This window comes from Salvelinus sp. IW2-2015, linkage group LG5, assembly GCF_002910315.2.
Source record: "Salvelinus sp. IW2-2015 linkage group LG5, ASM291031v2, whole genome shotgun sequence".
In the NCBI taxonomy this organism is placed as follows: Eukaryota; Metazoa; Chordata; class Actinopteri; order Salmoniformes; family Salmonidae; genus Salvelinus; species Salvelinus sp. IW2-2015.
This window is the reverse complement of record NC_036844.1, coordinates 28,453,168-28,469,087: the sequence shown is the minus strand read 5'-3', so window position 1 is coordinate 28,469,087 and position 15,920 is coordinate 28,453,168. Positions and strand designations below refer to the sequence as shown.

The window sequence follows — 15,920 nt, the reverse complement described above, 5'->3', positions numbered from 1 at the left end:
CTTAGTGCGCTCTCTGCTTTAGCAGCGTGTCTATAGTTCTCTACCTCAGTGCGCTCTCTTGCTTAGCAGCGGTGTCTCTACTCTCTGTTCAGTGCGATCTCTGCTTAGCAGCGGTGTCTCTACTCTCTGTTCAGTGCACTCTCTGCTTAGCAGCGGTGTCTCTACTCTCTGTTAGTGCGATCTCTGCTTAGCAGCGGTGTCTCTACTCTCTGTTCAGTGCGCTCTCTGCTTAGCAGCGGTGTCTCTACTCTCTGTTCAGTGCGATCTCTGCTTAGCAGCGGTGTCTCTACTCTCTGTTCAGTGCGCTCTCGCCTTAGCAGGGTTCTCTTCTCTGCTTAGCAGCGGTGTCTCTACTCTCTGTTCAGTGCGATCTCTGCTCAGCAGCGGTGTCTCTACTCTCTGTTCAGTGCGATCTCTGCTTAGCAGCGGTGTCTCTACTCTCTGTTCAGTGCGATCTCTGCTCAGCAGCGGTGTCTCTACTCTCTGTTCAGTGCACTCTCTGCTTAGCAGCGGTGTCTCTGTTGCTGTTAAAATACAAGCAATCATTTGTATTCTGAACTGGAATACACTGATAGACGCAAGATGCTTTTTGAGGCTGAGAAACTGATTGAGAAAGCAGTAGATGTTCTGATCCAGTTTGGCACCACATACCTGTGCTAGTCAGGGTTCTCAACTGTCAAAAACTGAGCCCAGAATAGACCTGCTTGTTAGGTTAGATTACTTGTTAGATATTACTGCATGGTCGGAACTAGAAGCACAAGCATTTCGCTACACTTGCATTAACATCTGCTAACCATGTGTACGTGACAAATAAAATTTGATTTGTTCAGTGCGCTCTCTGCTTAGCAGTGGTGTCTCTGCTCAGTTTGGCAGCTGCGTGAGAGGGAGATGCCCGTGTGCTTCGCGGTTTAACAGATATTTTCTGCAGTTTTCTTGAAGATCACTCTGCGACCCACACGCTGCAGTGCTGTTGTTCAGCAGCAGATGATGGGCTGTCAGCCACTGGCATGTAATTCCCACTCGCCATCACTCACCGCTGTCATCAAATCGACTCAAGCTAGCCACAAGTTCTATTGTCATTAAACCCAAATACAGCGATGAGTTTCTCTCTCTTGGTTTCATACAAACTTTGAGAAATAACGAGGAGCGCCCACAATGTGTTTTGTGCAGGGAAGTGCTTAGTAATGAGTCTCTCAAAACAAACAAATTAAAACTACAGGTCCTGACCAAACATCCACAGCATGACGTTAAACCCAGGGAGTTCTTTCAGAACAGGGCAGAATACTTAAGGAAGCAGTGCTTTGATAGTGAAAAAGTAAGTCAGCTAGCAAGGCATTGCTGTTATTGTAAAACAGGTGATAAGCGGAAATAAGGGATTACTACTCTCAAAGTAGCCGATGTGAGTTTCTCGTTCAAACAATCCCCTAGCCTTGTACACAGCTAATAGCTAACATTAGCCAAAGCAAGCTATCTAGCTACTGGTAGTGCAACCCTAGTAACCGTACAGATGAAGATGAAAAAAAAACTGTTGCTGTTAAAATACAAGCAATCATTTTTATTCTGAACTGGAATAAACCGATAGACGCAAGATGCTTTTTGAGGCTGAGAAACTGACTGAGAAAGCAGTAGATGTTCTGATCCAGTTTGGCACCACATACCTGTGCGAGTCAGGGTTCTCAACTGTCAAAAACTGAGCCCAGAATAGACCTGCTTGTTGAAAACTTCAACCAGTCACACACCTATCATTAGGACTGTGTGTGTGCGTCTGTTTTATGGTCTACATCTGCGTGATGTGATCAATCAGTTTATTCCAGTGAATTATTGTATTTTAACAGCAACAGGTCCAACCTAGTGAGTGTTTTAATGGGGAAAACCGAGTGTTTTAATGGGGGAAAATAAACATTAATAGCTATTTTATATGGGTATTTCATTTAATTGTTCTTTGTCTATGTTGCATTTGTTAATGGTCATAAGGGCAATGAAAGTATCGATATTTACGTATAGTTGCATGTTTTTGTAAGCTTGGGTCCCAGGAAAACACAGAATTTCTAATTTGGGTCCCAGGCTGAAAAAGTTTAAGAACCCCTGCTCTGTAGTATCGTTTTTATTGCTATCTACCTGTACTATTAGTTCATGTATTTCCCTTGTTAGTCTTGTCTCTTTAGCCAGAAACTGCTGTTATTATTGATGAATATTGAATTGAATGACCTCCGATGGTACATTTAAAGGTATGCCAAACAATAAGTGCATTTGCTGTTCCTATATTATACTGGAACAATTCTGTTATAAATTATTCTGTCTTAGTTAAAAAATAAGCTGTCCTCCAGTAAACTTAAAATGTCCAATATCCCCGTACACATGGAAATTCTATAAGAGTTATGTGAAGGCCAATTAGATGATGATCCGATCGCATTCTGTCTCCTATTAAAACTTTTTTTAACCTTTGATGCAAGAGACAACGAGACAAGAAAGTAGTCAAGACGACTAGCTTGATTAAGTCTCCTCCATGTATATCTCACTAGGTCAGGATTTTTTAGTCTCCAAATATCCACTATTTCGAATGTGTCCATAATATTTGTGATTTCCTTAAGGGCACGGTGATGATAGTTTGTAGAATGATTTCCTTTACGGTCCATTGAGGTACTTAACACTATGTTATAGTCTCCTACCATAATGAGAAGAGTCTTCTTTGTGGAGGGACTATCAAAAGGTGTCTTTCTGTGACTGTGTAGGCACAGAGTATGTATTCTGCGTATTGCAGAGGGTAGGGTGTAAGGGGTACCTGGAACAGTCGATCAGTGCTTGGTGGGGTGCTGGCTGGAGAGTAGAGAGGATTCATGCCAGTGAACTCCTCAGCAAAGTTCCCTGTATCCAGCTCACTCCTGATCTCTGGTTTGAATGGGCTGACTACCTTCTTCTCAGCCAGGTCTGACCAACTGAGACCCTATGAATATAGAGCAATGGGAAGAGAATGGTGAGAGTGTGTGTGTGTGGCAGTTGGGAGATAGAGAGAGGGAGTGAGATGGGCCTAGAGACAGAGCAGGAGTGAAGACGAGCACCTTGAAGAAGGCATGAGTCTTGATGTCTTCGGCCCTTCGGGGCCCAGAGCCCAGTCTCTTGTGGGGGTCTTTGACCAACAGCTTCCTCAACAGGTCCTGAGCCACTGCGCCGATCATAGAGGGGAACGGCGGCTCACAATGTAAGATGCGCCTGAGAGAAGGGCATGAAGGGGGGAGGGACGAAAAAGAGAAAGAGGGAAGAACAATCACTGTATACACTGTGTAAACCCAGCCCTAATTATAAGCCAACCATTATGGCCATAAAGAACACGATTGCAAAGCAACACATTAACAGAATATCTAATTAAGCTGCAGGCTTTGTTACACAAAGGACGCAGCACAACTAATTTCTTTGTTATTGTGTTCAGACAGCAAGCTAAAAGAGAGGGTGAAAGGAGCCACCTTTACAATAGATGTCATTATTTTGATAAGTTGCCGAGGGCCATAGACAATGATGAAAGAGTGGGACGGAACCACTGTTTGTGAGGAGGGGTGTATGACACACAGCACTCACTTGGACACCTCACTCTGGGAGTTCCTCTCCCCCTCCAGGGTGAATGGTGACGCCCCCGTCAGTAACTCAAACATCAGGATCCCCAGACTCCACCAATCTACCGACTGGAGAAAGGAATGATGATAAAATAAACGAAAGATGACTCTTTGTGTTCTACAGTAATTGATGTGTAATAAAATGATGTAGCTCACAGCGCATGTCCAAAGTTCTCTCCCTGTGTGATGGGTTAACTCTTACCTTTCCATGACCAGACTTCCCCCTGATGATCTCTGGAGCCATGTACTCTATGGTGCCACAGAACGAATACGTCCTTTCCTTCTGTAGTAGGGAAAACAAACACACGTCTCAGTCTGTAGTAACCTAACGTAGCAGGTGTAAAAGAAAACGTCTGAGTTCCCACATGCAGTTTTCAGCGGAAAAGGAAGTTAGATTGAATTAGATGTATCCCTGAAAACCAGATAAGACTAGTCTGTAGTGACAAAAATATATGCATGGATACATACATGCACAGATTGCGTCCACACAAATAGAAGCATCAATGAAAAAGGGTTCCTTTTTTACGTACCTCCTCCTCCAGGAACTCTTTGCTGAGCCCAAAATCTGTCAGCACRAAATGTCCCTCGCTGTCCAAGAGGATGTTCTCTAACTTGATGTCCCGGTACACGATGCCCAGCTGTACGAATCATACCGAACAGGAAGTTACATACACAGGATAACATACGATTAACAGAGAGAGGATAGAATCTAGCCTTCACGTAATTATGTAAGATTAACATGTAGGAAGTAAATAGAATGGAATATCTGCCAAGTAATGTAAAGGACAGAAATGCTCGATAACATACCTTGTGGAGGTGCTCCAGGGCCAGGATAATCTCCCCGATGTAAATCCGCACCTCTTCCTCAGAGAAGTGATCCCGCTGGTACAAGTGTGTGAACATCTCCCCTCCGCTCACATAGTCTATACACACGTGCACAGATACATATAACATTTGAATAGACAAACACAAACCACACACATACACAGGCATATAGACAGAAACATACAGTATACACACAGAAAGATACACTTTCAGCACTTCAAGATCAAAGCCGGAGAGTTCCATGTATGGGTCTTTTTGACCCAGTGCTCACCCAAGATGAGATGGAGCTTAGTCTGGGTCTGGAAGGCATAGTGCAGTGTAACCAGGAACGGGGACTGCCGGATGTGCTCCAGCACCTGTCTCTCTGTACGCGTGTGCTCTGCAGTCTTTGCCTTCTGAACGATGGCTGCTTTCTTCAGCACCTGAGACATAATCATCAACAGTCAGTCAACCCGCCCATAAATTCTCCCTACATCAGACAATGTCAATGCTTGCTCTTTGGACCAATGTCACAGAGACTCACCTTCATGGCATACAGCTTCCCTTCATCATGACCACTGTTCTTTCTGACCAGAAAAACTTTCCCATAGGCTAGACAGAGACACACAGCACAGAATGGAAAACTCTGCATCACATTTGATTGTAGCCCCTACCACCCACCCAGGAGCCTCCACTACATTTGATACAGTTTATTCTAAAATGTTCTACAAAAAATAGACAGTAAAATTAAGTTTTCCAGGTCTCCAATAACACCATGACCCTATGCTATGAACCTCAGATCGGCAAAGTGAAACTTACCTCCTGTGCCCAAGACTTTGAGAAGCTCAAAGTTCTCCATGCCCACTCTCTCAGTATGGCCCGTGAGGTTTGCTGGCATGGGGGAGAGAGTACAGTATCGGTGCTTGCACACACACAACACACGCTCGTGCACACACACACTGAGGAAACACAGCTGAGCACAGTAAACTGTGAATATTTTGTGACACCACAACAAACATGATTGATGGTCTGCTTGCATTCATCCATTGCTGTGGTCCCAGGTGTCGGGTCATAGAACTAGAATGAATAGAACGGGCTTGGAACCTTTGACTGTTAAACTCATGGGTACACTCACAATGGCTGCCTGGTATTGTGATGCAATAATTTCCATGGTAATGCATAATGTTCATTCAAATGAAGTTACCAGATGTGGCTCATGCAATGGAATGCATTTTTTGTAACGTCAGTAGAACTAAATCAAAAAATATTGATGGGTATACTTCCTGCTTTTACTTCCTGCTTTACTCCTATGGGTACACCCGCAATGTCCGCCAGTCCACCATCGACTTGAATTGGGGAAGCCTGTTCTATTCATTCACTGAAATACTGATGGGCAACATTTACCCAAAGTGTATAGCATATTCAAATCCTTTGACAGGTTCAAATAATACATTATGAAACAGTAGTTTACTTTGATGGTTACTTACCATTGGTGATCTCATGTTTGACAGTGCAGGCTTTCCTCCGGATCCCAGTATCGGAGTCCTCGCTACTACTACTATCCGAGCCGTCTCCAGACATTTTAAATGTTTATGTGGCTACTCTTCAAAATAAATAAACCGATTTAGCTTAAGTGTTTTGTATAATAACCTCAGACGCATCAGATTTTATGTAGTCAAAGAAAATAACAAATGTAGCCTTATGTAAGAATTCATTTGGGAGCCGTTGCATGCATTATAAACATAGTTTTGTTGCTTTATTTTCTAAACAATATCATTGCTAGACTTAATCCCCTAGACATCCCGCTGTTCCGCCTAATCTACTACTAAAACGAAAATACTAGCTAACACTGTTACTAATAATAAACCAGAATCGTACGTCTGTAGCTAGCAGATAACTGTGTCCACTAGGATGTTATTGCCTACTACAACAGACTAACGTTAACTGCTGCTGATCTCTCTAGCACTGAGTTACAATATAGCGCCGAACTGACCAGACAGCTTTAAACTGGCTACATAGTAGCGAGTGGCCTATCTCTTGCTAGCTAGCTACCTTTTGCAACAATATTTTTGACAAACTGAAATTAGCAACTAGCTAGCTACTCATTTGTAGCTACGCTAACCGGTTATAGACGATTACAGCTAGTTAACTAACCTTCAGTAATACGTCGAAACTATGTAAAACCTCGGCAACTTCACAACCAAACGGTTAACGTCGTTCGCTAACTAGAAAGCTAGCTGTCCCTGTCAGAGCTAGCTAACGTTAGCTAGCTTACTGACTGTCGGTTAATTTTAATTTCATAGCAAGCGTACTGTTTATAGCTAGCATGTTGCGAATACCTATTTTATGCTATTTCGTCCGGGATAGGATGTGATATACCACTTTTGAAGTTATTTGACAACAATGATTGTAAAAGTAGATTAGCTAGATAGTTGATGTTGTGGCTGGAGTAGTCCATAGTACGGAAGCCGCAATGTCACAGTTTTAGGAACTTTTTGGAGAGAGACCTGTTGGTTAGACCGCTTAGAAGTGGGCTGCTACAGCCTACAGGTAATACTTTTAGCTCTACTAACTACCCGAAATTGTGCTGATAATAGCTTATTTGACTGTGGGGATGACAGTAATGGGGATGATGACGATGCTGATGATTATTGTTATGATATTGATTAATTATCAGCTATCATAATCTTCAGTAATATTATATAGTAGGCCAACACATAATTATTCCCAATTGTTTAATCTTATTCCATATAATGCTCCTTGTATTTCTGGCGTGCATAATAAACCACCAGTTGGTTAATCTTATTCCATATAATGCTCCTTGTATTTCTGGTTTGCATAACAAACCACCAGTTTTTTAATATTATTCCATATAATGTTCCTTGGTTTTATTGCTGTTTTGCATAATAAACCACGTCTGTATGTATCTCTTCTCCGCTGCATGGCCTGCTGGGGCAGCAGCAACTGCTGGGGCAGCAGTTGGAGTATTATCCCAGGGATTAGCAGAGTTGTGAAAGGTGTCAGGACAGAGGTCACAGACATAGCCCTACTCACAGCTTTCATTGCATTAATGACATCAATCATCATCTTCATAATTCTATTCTTCCCACTGACTGACACTTACGGAGCGCAGAATAACTGATGAATTTATGAATGCACCCTTAGAGAGAGGGTTACAGGTCGAATGCGAGAGTATGAGAAAAATAAAGTGTGTGAGCAAAGTGTGGGTGGGTGGGGCGGTCAAAAGGTGGAAATGGTAGGGAAAGGAAAGCTGGTCAAAACAAAGACACATAGACAAAATGACAGAACTCCACAAATCAATTAAAAACTTGAACCTTTAATAATTCTCTGTCATAATAGCTTTGTAATAAAGTGCTGTATATGTCATATTGCTGAGGGTTACATAGCAGAGCATTGAATGTTTCTACAGTCAGCTTTACATTGCTGTTAGTCTTTTACGCAAAATGTAACATGTGCTTTTTAAAATATTCCCCAAAATGTAAAATGTTCATATAATTCTATCCCTTAGTAATTGGAGATATCTTTGCATTATTAAGTGTCAACCATAATATTGTTGTGGTATTAACTGAGAAAACACTGCAATGGTGAGGTGGAAATAACCATGCATAGCAACCCCGAGTTATAAAATACAAAATTACAATAATAATGTGTTTTTTATTTCTCCTTTGGGGAGTATATGTAATTGATTAAACATCGAAAAGCTTATTTAATCATGGAGAATTGTGGAGGGTTTGGGGTGAGGTTAATGTGATTAATATGTGCCTGTATTGTGTGTGTGTGTGTGTGTGTGTTAGCGCAGCCATGGATACCTAAGACTGAGGTGCATTGTCCCCGGACAACTGATACAAAAATATATTAGCCCTCAAGTGACTGAAATAGATTACAACATTCATGTCACTCGTTTAGGCAGAATTTCTCAAACTCTTTGCCCTAGCACTCCACAGCTGATTCAAATAATCAAAGCTTGATGATGAGTTCATTATTTGAATCAGCTGTGTAGTGCTAGGGCAAAAATCAAAACGTGCACCCCTTGGGGTCCCCAGGACCGAGTTTGGGAAACACTGCATTTAGGGGTAAAAGATTAAACACAGAAATATATCAGCATTAAAATGGATTGTGATGTCAAAAAAATACCAGATTAATTGACCAGTGTCTAGTTAGATTATTTATCACCCAATAAAATGCCACGTTTGTCCCCTACACCACCCTGTCTGAAACATTTTGATTTCTCCACTTTATCTGGCGGGGGTCGCCTAAGCTTCAGTGTCTTCACTGCCCACCTGGTTCAGCTGAAGGAAAACCAGCACAGGAGTCACATACTCCATGATCGTCTCCTTCACCCCTTTCTCCAGCAGGTAGCCCTCAGTCTCAATCTCAGTGTTCTCCTGCCCTGCCAACGCTTCCATGGTTGTCTGCAGGTACCGCAGACTTACCAGCACAGATGACTGGAGGGAAAGGATAGGAGAGGGAAGAGAAGGGAGAAAGGTTATACAGGAGGATGTTGGATATACTGCATTACTACTCAACAGCGAGCTACAAGTATAATTGTGGCCACTCACAGGAGTCCGGGAGCCTTCTGATTGCCACACAGGACATTAGCTTACTTTTAGGTGTATAGGTTGATATGTACTGTATATCTGCACAGTACCTGCAGCAGGAAGACAGACAGGACCCCAGCACCAATAGTGTTCATCAGGCCCATGTAGTAGTTGACTAGAGCTTCCCTGCAGCCGCGGATGTAGATGTTGAGCTCCTCAGTCTGGTGCTCATAGCTGTAGTGGGCTGAGTTGTTGGTGAGGCGGTCCTGGATGCAGGGTCTTGGGGAACTGGGGTTGCAGCAGCTGAAAGGGACCCCATCAAACAGGTAACGCCCGTCCACGTTGCTCTTAACACGGCTAAAGAAGAAGAGAGGAGAGAAGGGAAGTAAATAGAGAATAAACGGTCTACATCATGCCTTTGTATTACCTCAACCATCTAATTTCCTATAACCTTAATTATTTATTTAAGTTATAATCTGACATGGGATTCTTCCTTTACCAAAGACTGTCAGACTGCTCCCGGTCCTCTAATACTCACTCCTTCACTTCCTTAGAGCTAAAGTCTAGGTAGCGGTTGCTGATCCACTGGACCTCGAACCAGTCCTTGAAGTCGGTGTTTCCGCAGCAACGGAACTCCATCTGCAGGCGGTCAATGGTCTGCTTCTGGAAACAGCGGCCGGGGGTATCTGTGTCCTTGTAGAATCGGATGCCGTTCTTCAGGCCGATCTTCAGGGAGGACTCCAGATTCCCCTTCATGGCACAGCTCATGATCACAGCCATCAACATGAGCAGGGTGAAGAGGAGGGAAACACCCCAGTAGGGTTGCATGAAGGTTTTCCAGCGGGGAAAGCGTCCGGCGTCCAGCGCATCCTGGCACATACGGCCTGCGAAGTAGTTGATACCCAGAGAGGCCAGACCCACTATCATCAGGGTGTTGGGCACAGCATGGATCTCTGTGTTGTCCATTACCTGTAGGCAGAAGAACCTCATGCATCAGTGATGCAGCAAACTATACAGTATAAACTGATATGTTAGGCTGTCAACCCATTGATCACATATTTAAGGAAAAGTGAACATGTAGAGGTCAGTGAATAATCTCATGGTTTACAGTGGGGAACATAACTAAAGGCTATATTGTATATTGGAGGAAATCAATTAGGTTGTTTTTATTTTTACTGAAATTGAACATAAATATTTGCTGCAAAAGGCTGCATTGAGAGGAATTTTGTTTCTGTTGATGTACTCAACAAGTGCAATAATTGACCGTATATTATTCCAAATACTGTAATCTCAAGAGATAGATGATGAATAGGATCATAATAAAACTGTCAATCACTCAGTCACTCCACATTCTGTTGGTCAGCTCATCTTATCCCTATTATGAGCTTATCACCGGTATGTTCAGACCAGAGACAGTTTCCCCTTGTTCATAACGTTCACATCTAACCACCTATCCAATAGATCTATAGATACTTCATCCCAATCCCACTCATGAGAGCATTATCAAAGGCTCCTGAATTCTACATGAGATGTTATCTTCAACACTCCAATGCATTTCTTTGTCATCTAGAAACACTCAAAGAATGTACTCTTAATTTAAGCTCCAATACACTCAAATAAGGTGTAATGAAATTCCCCCCCTTTCACCCTCATGCTTTTCCTGCAGTTTATGATCAGAAGTTTACAAGTATCACTCTGATTCAGGCATACTGTAGAACTTCACTGAATACACCCTGAGAAAGTGAAGCTTATGGATAAGTCATATGTATTGTATTGGAAGAACCCTAGTGGCGTTGTACGTGCTTAGAAAAAAGGGTTCCAAAAGGGATATTAGGCTGTCCCCATAGGAAAACCCTTTCTGGTTCCAGGTAGAACCATTTCTGGTTCCAGGTAGAACTATTTTGGGTTTCATGTGGAACCCTCGGGGGAAAGGCTTCTACATCAAACCCAATAGGCTTCTCCCTGGAACCAAAAATGGTTTTCAAAGGGGTTTCTATGGGGACAGCCGAATAACCCTTTTAGTTTCTAGATAGCAAACATTTTCTAAGAGCGTACAGTGTAAAGCTGTAGAGCGTTGCAGTAGCCTACCTCTGCCCTCCTGCGGAGCTCGGTCTTGAGGAAGCAGCCCAGGGTGAAGGTGAACGCTCCGGCCAGTGTGGCCATCCAGGAGAGCAGCCACAGCCCCTGGGCCAGCTTCACCCTCTTCTCAAAAGGGAACTTCATCTTCATCAGCACCATGGTGGTGGTGGGAGCCCACGGAGGCTCCGAGGGTTACTGGGAGAAATAAATTAGGAATGTGGTGATGAAGGGATGATGAGTTGGATCTGAGGGGAAGGAGGAGAGTGCAGCGACTGACTGCTGGAATGATCTGAGAGGCGACCTGGAAAGGGTGGGTAAGGTCAAAGGTGAAGAAGAGTAAGTCTGGAAAAACTTGAAGTGCAACAGGTAGAATTCAGAATTTAAATGGAGTTGACTGATTCGATGAGTGTTTTTCAAAGGAGAGATGGTAAGAGGATTCTTGTAGGAGAAAGAAGGGTTTGTAATCCAAAAGCAAATAAGGAATAATCAGACCAAAATGGTTTAGTGAACAAAATCTGTGGGGAGAAATAAAAGCCACAAAATACTGAACGTTGTATCTTAATTGGTATCTTAATTGGTATCTCCTGGATTTGTTAGTGGCAGTGTGTCAAAGTTCATCTGCTTGATCCCCCCAAAAAGTTATTAAAGAAAGTCCAGGTGACCCTTTAGTCCTGTTCTAGCACCTGTGTGCCCATGCTTAGGTAGGTGAGACACAATGGATTTGGACAATGTTGGACATCGGGAGAGTCTTAGCACTAATCCCTCACCTGTCCTATTAAACAGGCCTTTCCAATTGGAATCCAGGCCACTGTCTGGTCAGCAAAGCTAGCCTCCCTTGAACCAGGGGTGGGGACATAGATGAGCTCTGACTAACCAAATTGAAGATGACAGGGTGAAAGATACTGTATAAGCATGGGCACTGATACATTTGCCACTCTATAACCTATAACCTCTCTGAAATGTTAGCATGAAGCTAATAATTATTATATATACAGTATTTTTAACTATGTGTATGGCCTTGCTCTCAAGCACTGTGGTCAACATTTATTGGTGATTGATATCAATTTTGATTAGATTGATATAGTCAAATATATATCTCATGACCACAAATCAATATGTTTTACTAACACATCTGGTTATCAGGAATATACTGTAAAGTCTGAAAAGGATGCAGGTAAGCACTAGTGAAAATGATCTACAAGCATATTGGTAATAAACTCACCAAGGATATACTATACCAAGTTACTCTTCCTTAATGGAATTGAGAGGGGGAAAGAAAGAAAGAAAGAGAGTGAGAGAGACAGGGAGAGAGGGGGAAAGTGAGGATAATCCTGTCTAAAGCTCCTGTAACAGCCTCAACAGGGTGAGTTTAAACTAACATGGAAAACCATTTCCAGCCTAAAAACCTAAGGTAGATAGAGGACATGGACTTCTCTGTTTACTGGGTGGTTTTGTGACAGTAACACACATTTTAAACTGCCATGATGTGGCTTGCTCTTGACAATTCAGAACGAATATACATGTGACACACTCAATGGGTTGCCACTAGTTATCACAACCACAATAATGGCTAAAACCTGCCTATTTCTACAATTTTGATTTTAAACCTAACCCTAATCTTACATTAATACCAAAAAGAAAATGTTTGTTTTCATGAATTTTTACGATATAGCCAATTTTCACTTTGTGGCTGTGGTAACTAGTAACGACCATAAAGAAGGTGGACTGACATGACCTTATGAAAGTACATCAGTGTTAATAAAACCTTGGGACAAGCCAACCCCTAAGTTAAGATAGCAGGTGAAAAAATATGCTTGAGTGGAGTCCCCACATCCGTTTTTCAGGGGAAACGGTTAGGTTGAAAATACCCTGGAAACCGGGAAACATCCGCTTCATTGCCAACCACCGCGGAGAGTGCCCCTAAGTTAACAGGCCACTAAAATGGCCTGAGAAATGGGTAGAAAATACATTTACTCATATATTACTCATATCTCAGTAAAGCTGCTGCATGCAGAGAAACCATAAATCAAAGAGTGGCTCCCCTTGGTGATAACTGACTGACTAACTCTCCTCCCCCTCAATCTAAAGCTGTCACCTTCTAACATATTCAACTGAATCAATTATGATAGATGTTTTATGGAATTATTTGATGTTAATAAATTTGTAAATTATAGGTGACTATATTTATTGAGAACATTCAGACACATTTATAGGACACAACACAACGATAAAAATACAGACAGTAGCAGCTCTACAGTGCTAAACCATATCACACAAGGTTAATTTCAATTATGATCAACCTAGGGAATTAGAACAAGGTGAAATATGGTGATAGCAACCGCCATTTCTAAATAATAAATATGTAACATATACTGTAAATAGTGGAAATCTATCTATCACTGGTCCTGTAATACACCATGGAGGACAGAGGTATGGATTGGAGGGCGAGGCAGCAGAGAGCATGGCAGCATAGACATCACAACACACTGTGCTTTCCTCAAATGTTGACATGTGACACAGTGACTATGATTTTGGTTGAAAATCTGTTCCCAACATGTCTCTATATGCTAGGTTGAAGATAAATAAATGTTGCTTATAGTATTTTTTCAACTTTGCCTATATGCTTCTTCCAATCCATCCAAACATCTTTACTATGGTCACCAGCGGGAAATCCCATACAGGACAAAACAGAAATGTCATGTGGCATAATAACATTGCTTATAGTGTATCATACATACACTACCGTTCAAAAGTTTGGGGTCACTTAGAAATGTCCTTGTTTTTGGAAGAAAAGCTCATTTTTGTCCATTAAAATAACATAAAATTGATTAGAAATACAGTGTAGACATTGTTAACGTTGTAAATGACTATTGTAGCTGGAAACGGCAGATTTTTTATGAAATATCTACATAGGCGTCCAGAGGCGATTTATCAGCAACCATCACTCCTGTGTTCCAATGACATGTTGTGTTAGCTAATCCAAGTGTATCATTTTAAAAGGCTAATTGATCATTAGAAAACCCTTTTGCAATTATGTTAGCACAGCTGAAAACTGTTGTTCTGATTAAAGAAGCAATAAAACTGGCCTTCTTTAGACTAGTTGAGTATCTGGAGCATCAGCATTTGTGGGTTCGATTACAGGCTCAAAATGGCTAGAAACAATTTATCTATTTTTGTTCTGAGAAATGAAGGCTATTCCATGCAAGAAATGCCTAGAAGGCCAGCATCTATGGAATCGCCTCTTCACTGTTGACGTTGAGACTGGTGTTTTGCGGATACTATTTAATGAAGCTGCTAGTTGAGGACTTGTGAGGCGTCTGTTTCTCAAACTAGACACTCTAATGTACTTGTCCTCTTGCTCAGTTGTGCACCCGGGCCTCCCACTCCTCTTTCTATTCTGGTTAGCCAGTTTGCGCTGTTCTGTGAAGGGAATAGTACACAGCGTTGTATGAGATCTTCAGTTTCTTGGCAATTTCTCACATGGAATAGCCTTCATTTCTCAGAACAAGAGTAGACTGATAAGTTTCAGAAGAAAGTTCTTTATTTCTGGCCATTTTGAGCCTGTAACCGAACCCACAAATGCTGATGCTCCAGATACTCAACTAGTCTAAAGAAGGCCAGTTGTATCGCTTCTTTAATCAACACAACAGTTTTCAGCTGTGCTAAGATACCTGCAAAATGGTTTTCTAATGATCAATTAGCCTTTTAAAATTATAAACTTGGATTAGCTAACACAACGTGCCATTGGAACGCAGGAGTGATGGTTGCTGATAATGGACCTCTGTACGCCTATGTAGATATTCCTTTATTTTAAATCAGCCGTTTACAGCTACAATAGTCATTAACAATGTCTACACTGTATTCCTGATCAATTTTGTTATTTTAATGGACAATTTTTGGGGGATTTCTTTCAAAAACAAAGACATTTCTAAGTGACCCCTAACTCTTGAAAGGTAGTGTATCTCACTGGACGGTTGCATGCCTCTGGTGACCACAATTATAATGGTGATTCAGTTTTACATTATGTCATGTTGCTTTTTCCATCATATCAACATGGAGACATAAACATCAATATTATAAGATAAAACATAGTTTGCATGCAAGAAGAATAAATGTTTCTTTGTTTTCTCCAAGGATTCTTAACTATTACTTTAGGGAGGAAACCTTTATATATTTTAGCAGTTGGAACCATACACACCAGACCACACGATCCATCCCCAAATTCTGTTTTCATTTTATCACCATTAACTAAAACCGGTCTTAAGAAAGCTTGTTTCCAATCCACCGTGAATGTCCAACGGATACTATTTGTAGTAAATATTTGATGGTATACATTGTCCAAACTACACCTTGCATTATGTCTGGAGGTGAATTAATTTATGAGGACAAACAAAGTATATCTATATACATGTCTTACATCTTACCTAAGGACCTACATTCTGTGAAACACTTGTCGTCTTATCTAACATGCACACACCGAGAGAAAGACACACACCAACCAGTATAATGAATTATGCACAAGAGGTTCTGAAAGGATCTATTTTCTATAAATCAGTGGAACGGGCGAGATTCGGCCGTGGTCTCCATGGTGATGGGAAAGCACTGGGCTGTGAAGTTCTCGGTGCTCTGCTATGATGAGACGGGAGGGAGGCCTGGACAGTGTTTCCCGGAGAGATCGCACCCGAGAACAGGAGGTATCAAAGCGACGTGATTTTTGTTTGATGTTACCTCTGGAGGACATCAAAGCCATTCCCTGCATAGCGTAACAACAACAACAAAAACACACCAGGACATGTTTTTGACTATGAATAGAGAAAAATATCATAAATATCAAAACGTGGAGCTGGGGATCCTCGATCTCCAATTTGGG

The 15,920-nt window shown here is 41.8% G+C and overlaps 2 protein-coding genes across 2 annotated transcripts in view; both read right to left on the bottom strand.

The window, feature by feature from the left end:
• Positions 1-6,926, bottom strand: part of LOC111964205 (ribosomal protein S6 kinase alpha-4) — a 27,764-nt gene extending 20,838 nt beyond the window's left edge. The window contains exons 1-10 of the mRNA XM_070443750.1: positions 5,900-6,926; positions 5,232-5,303; positions 4,957-5,024; positions 4,705-4,855; positions 4,416-4,531; positions 4,139-4,246; positions 3,811-3,891; positions 3,574-3,677; positions 3,060-3,210; positions 2,783-2,944 (exon numbers count right to left, since the gene is read on the bottom strand). Of these exons, the coding sequence (XP_070299851.1) occupies positions 2,783-2,944; positions 3,060-3,210; positions 3,574-3,677; positions 3,811-3,891; positions 4,139-4,246; positions 4,416-4,531; positions 4,705-4,855; positions 4,957-5,024; positions 5,232-5,303; positions 5,900-5,993 (1,107 nt within the window). The 5' untranslated portion in view covers positions 5,994-6,926. The remainder of the gene's footprint in view (positions 1-2,782; positions 2,945-3,059; positions 3,211-3,573; positions 3,678-3,810; positions 3,892-4,138; positions 4,247-4,415; positions 4,532-4,704; positions 4,856-4,956; positions 5,025-5,231; positions 5,304-5,899) is intronic.
• A 1,180-nt stretch (positions 6,927-8,106) lies between these two features.
• On the bottom strand, positions 8,107-11,758 carry LOC111964204 (RDS/peripherin-like protein xRDS35). The gene is made up of 4 exons (XM_023987988.2): positions 11,060-11,758; positions 9,510-9,940; positions 9,082-9,328; positions 8,107-8,878 (listed from the first exon to the last, which is right to left on the bottom strand). The coding sequence occupies exons 1-4, from the start codon at positions 11,207-11,209 to the stop codon at positions 8,687-8,689; spliced, it is 1,020 nt and encodes a 339-aa protein (XP_023843756.1). The 5' UTR covers positions 11,210-11,758; the 3' UTR covers positions 8,107-8,686.
• Between the last annotated feature and the right edge of the window lie 4,162 nt (positions 11,759-15,920).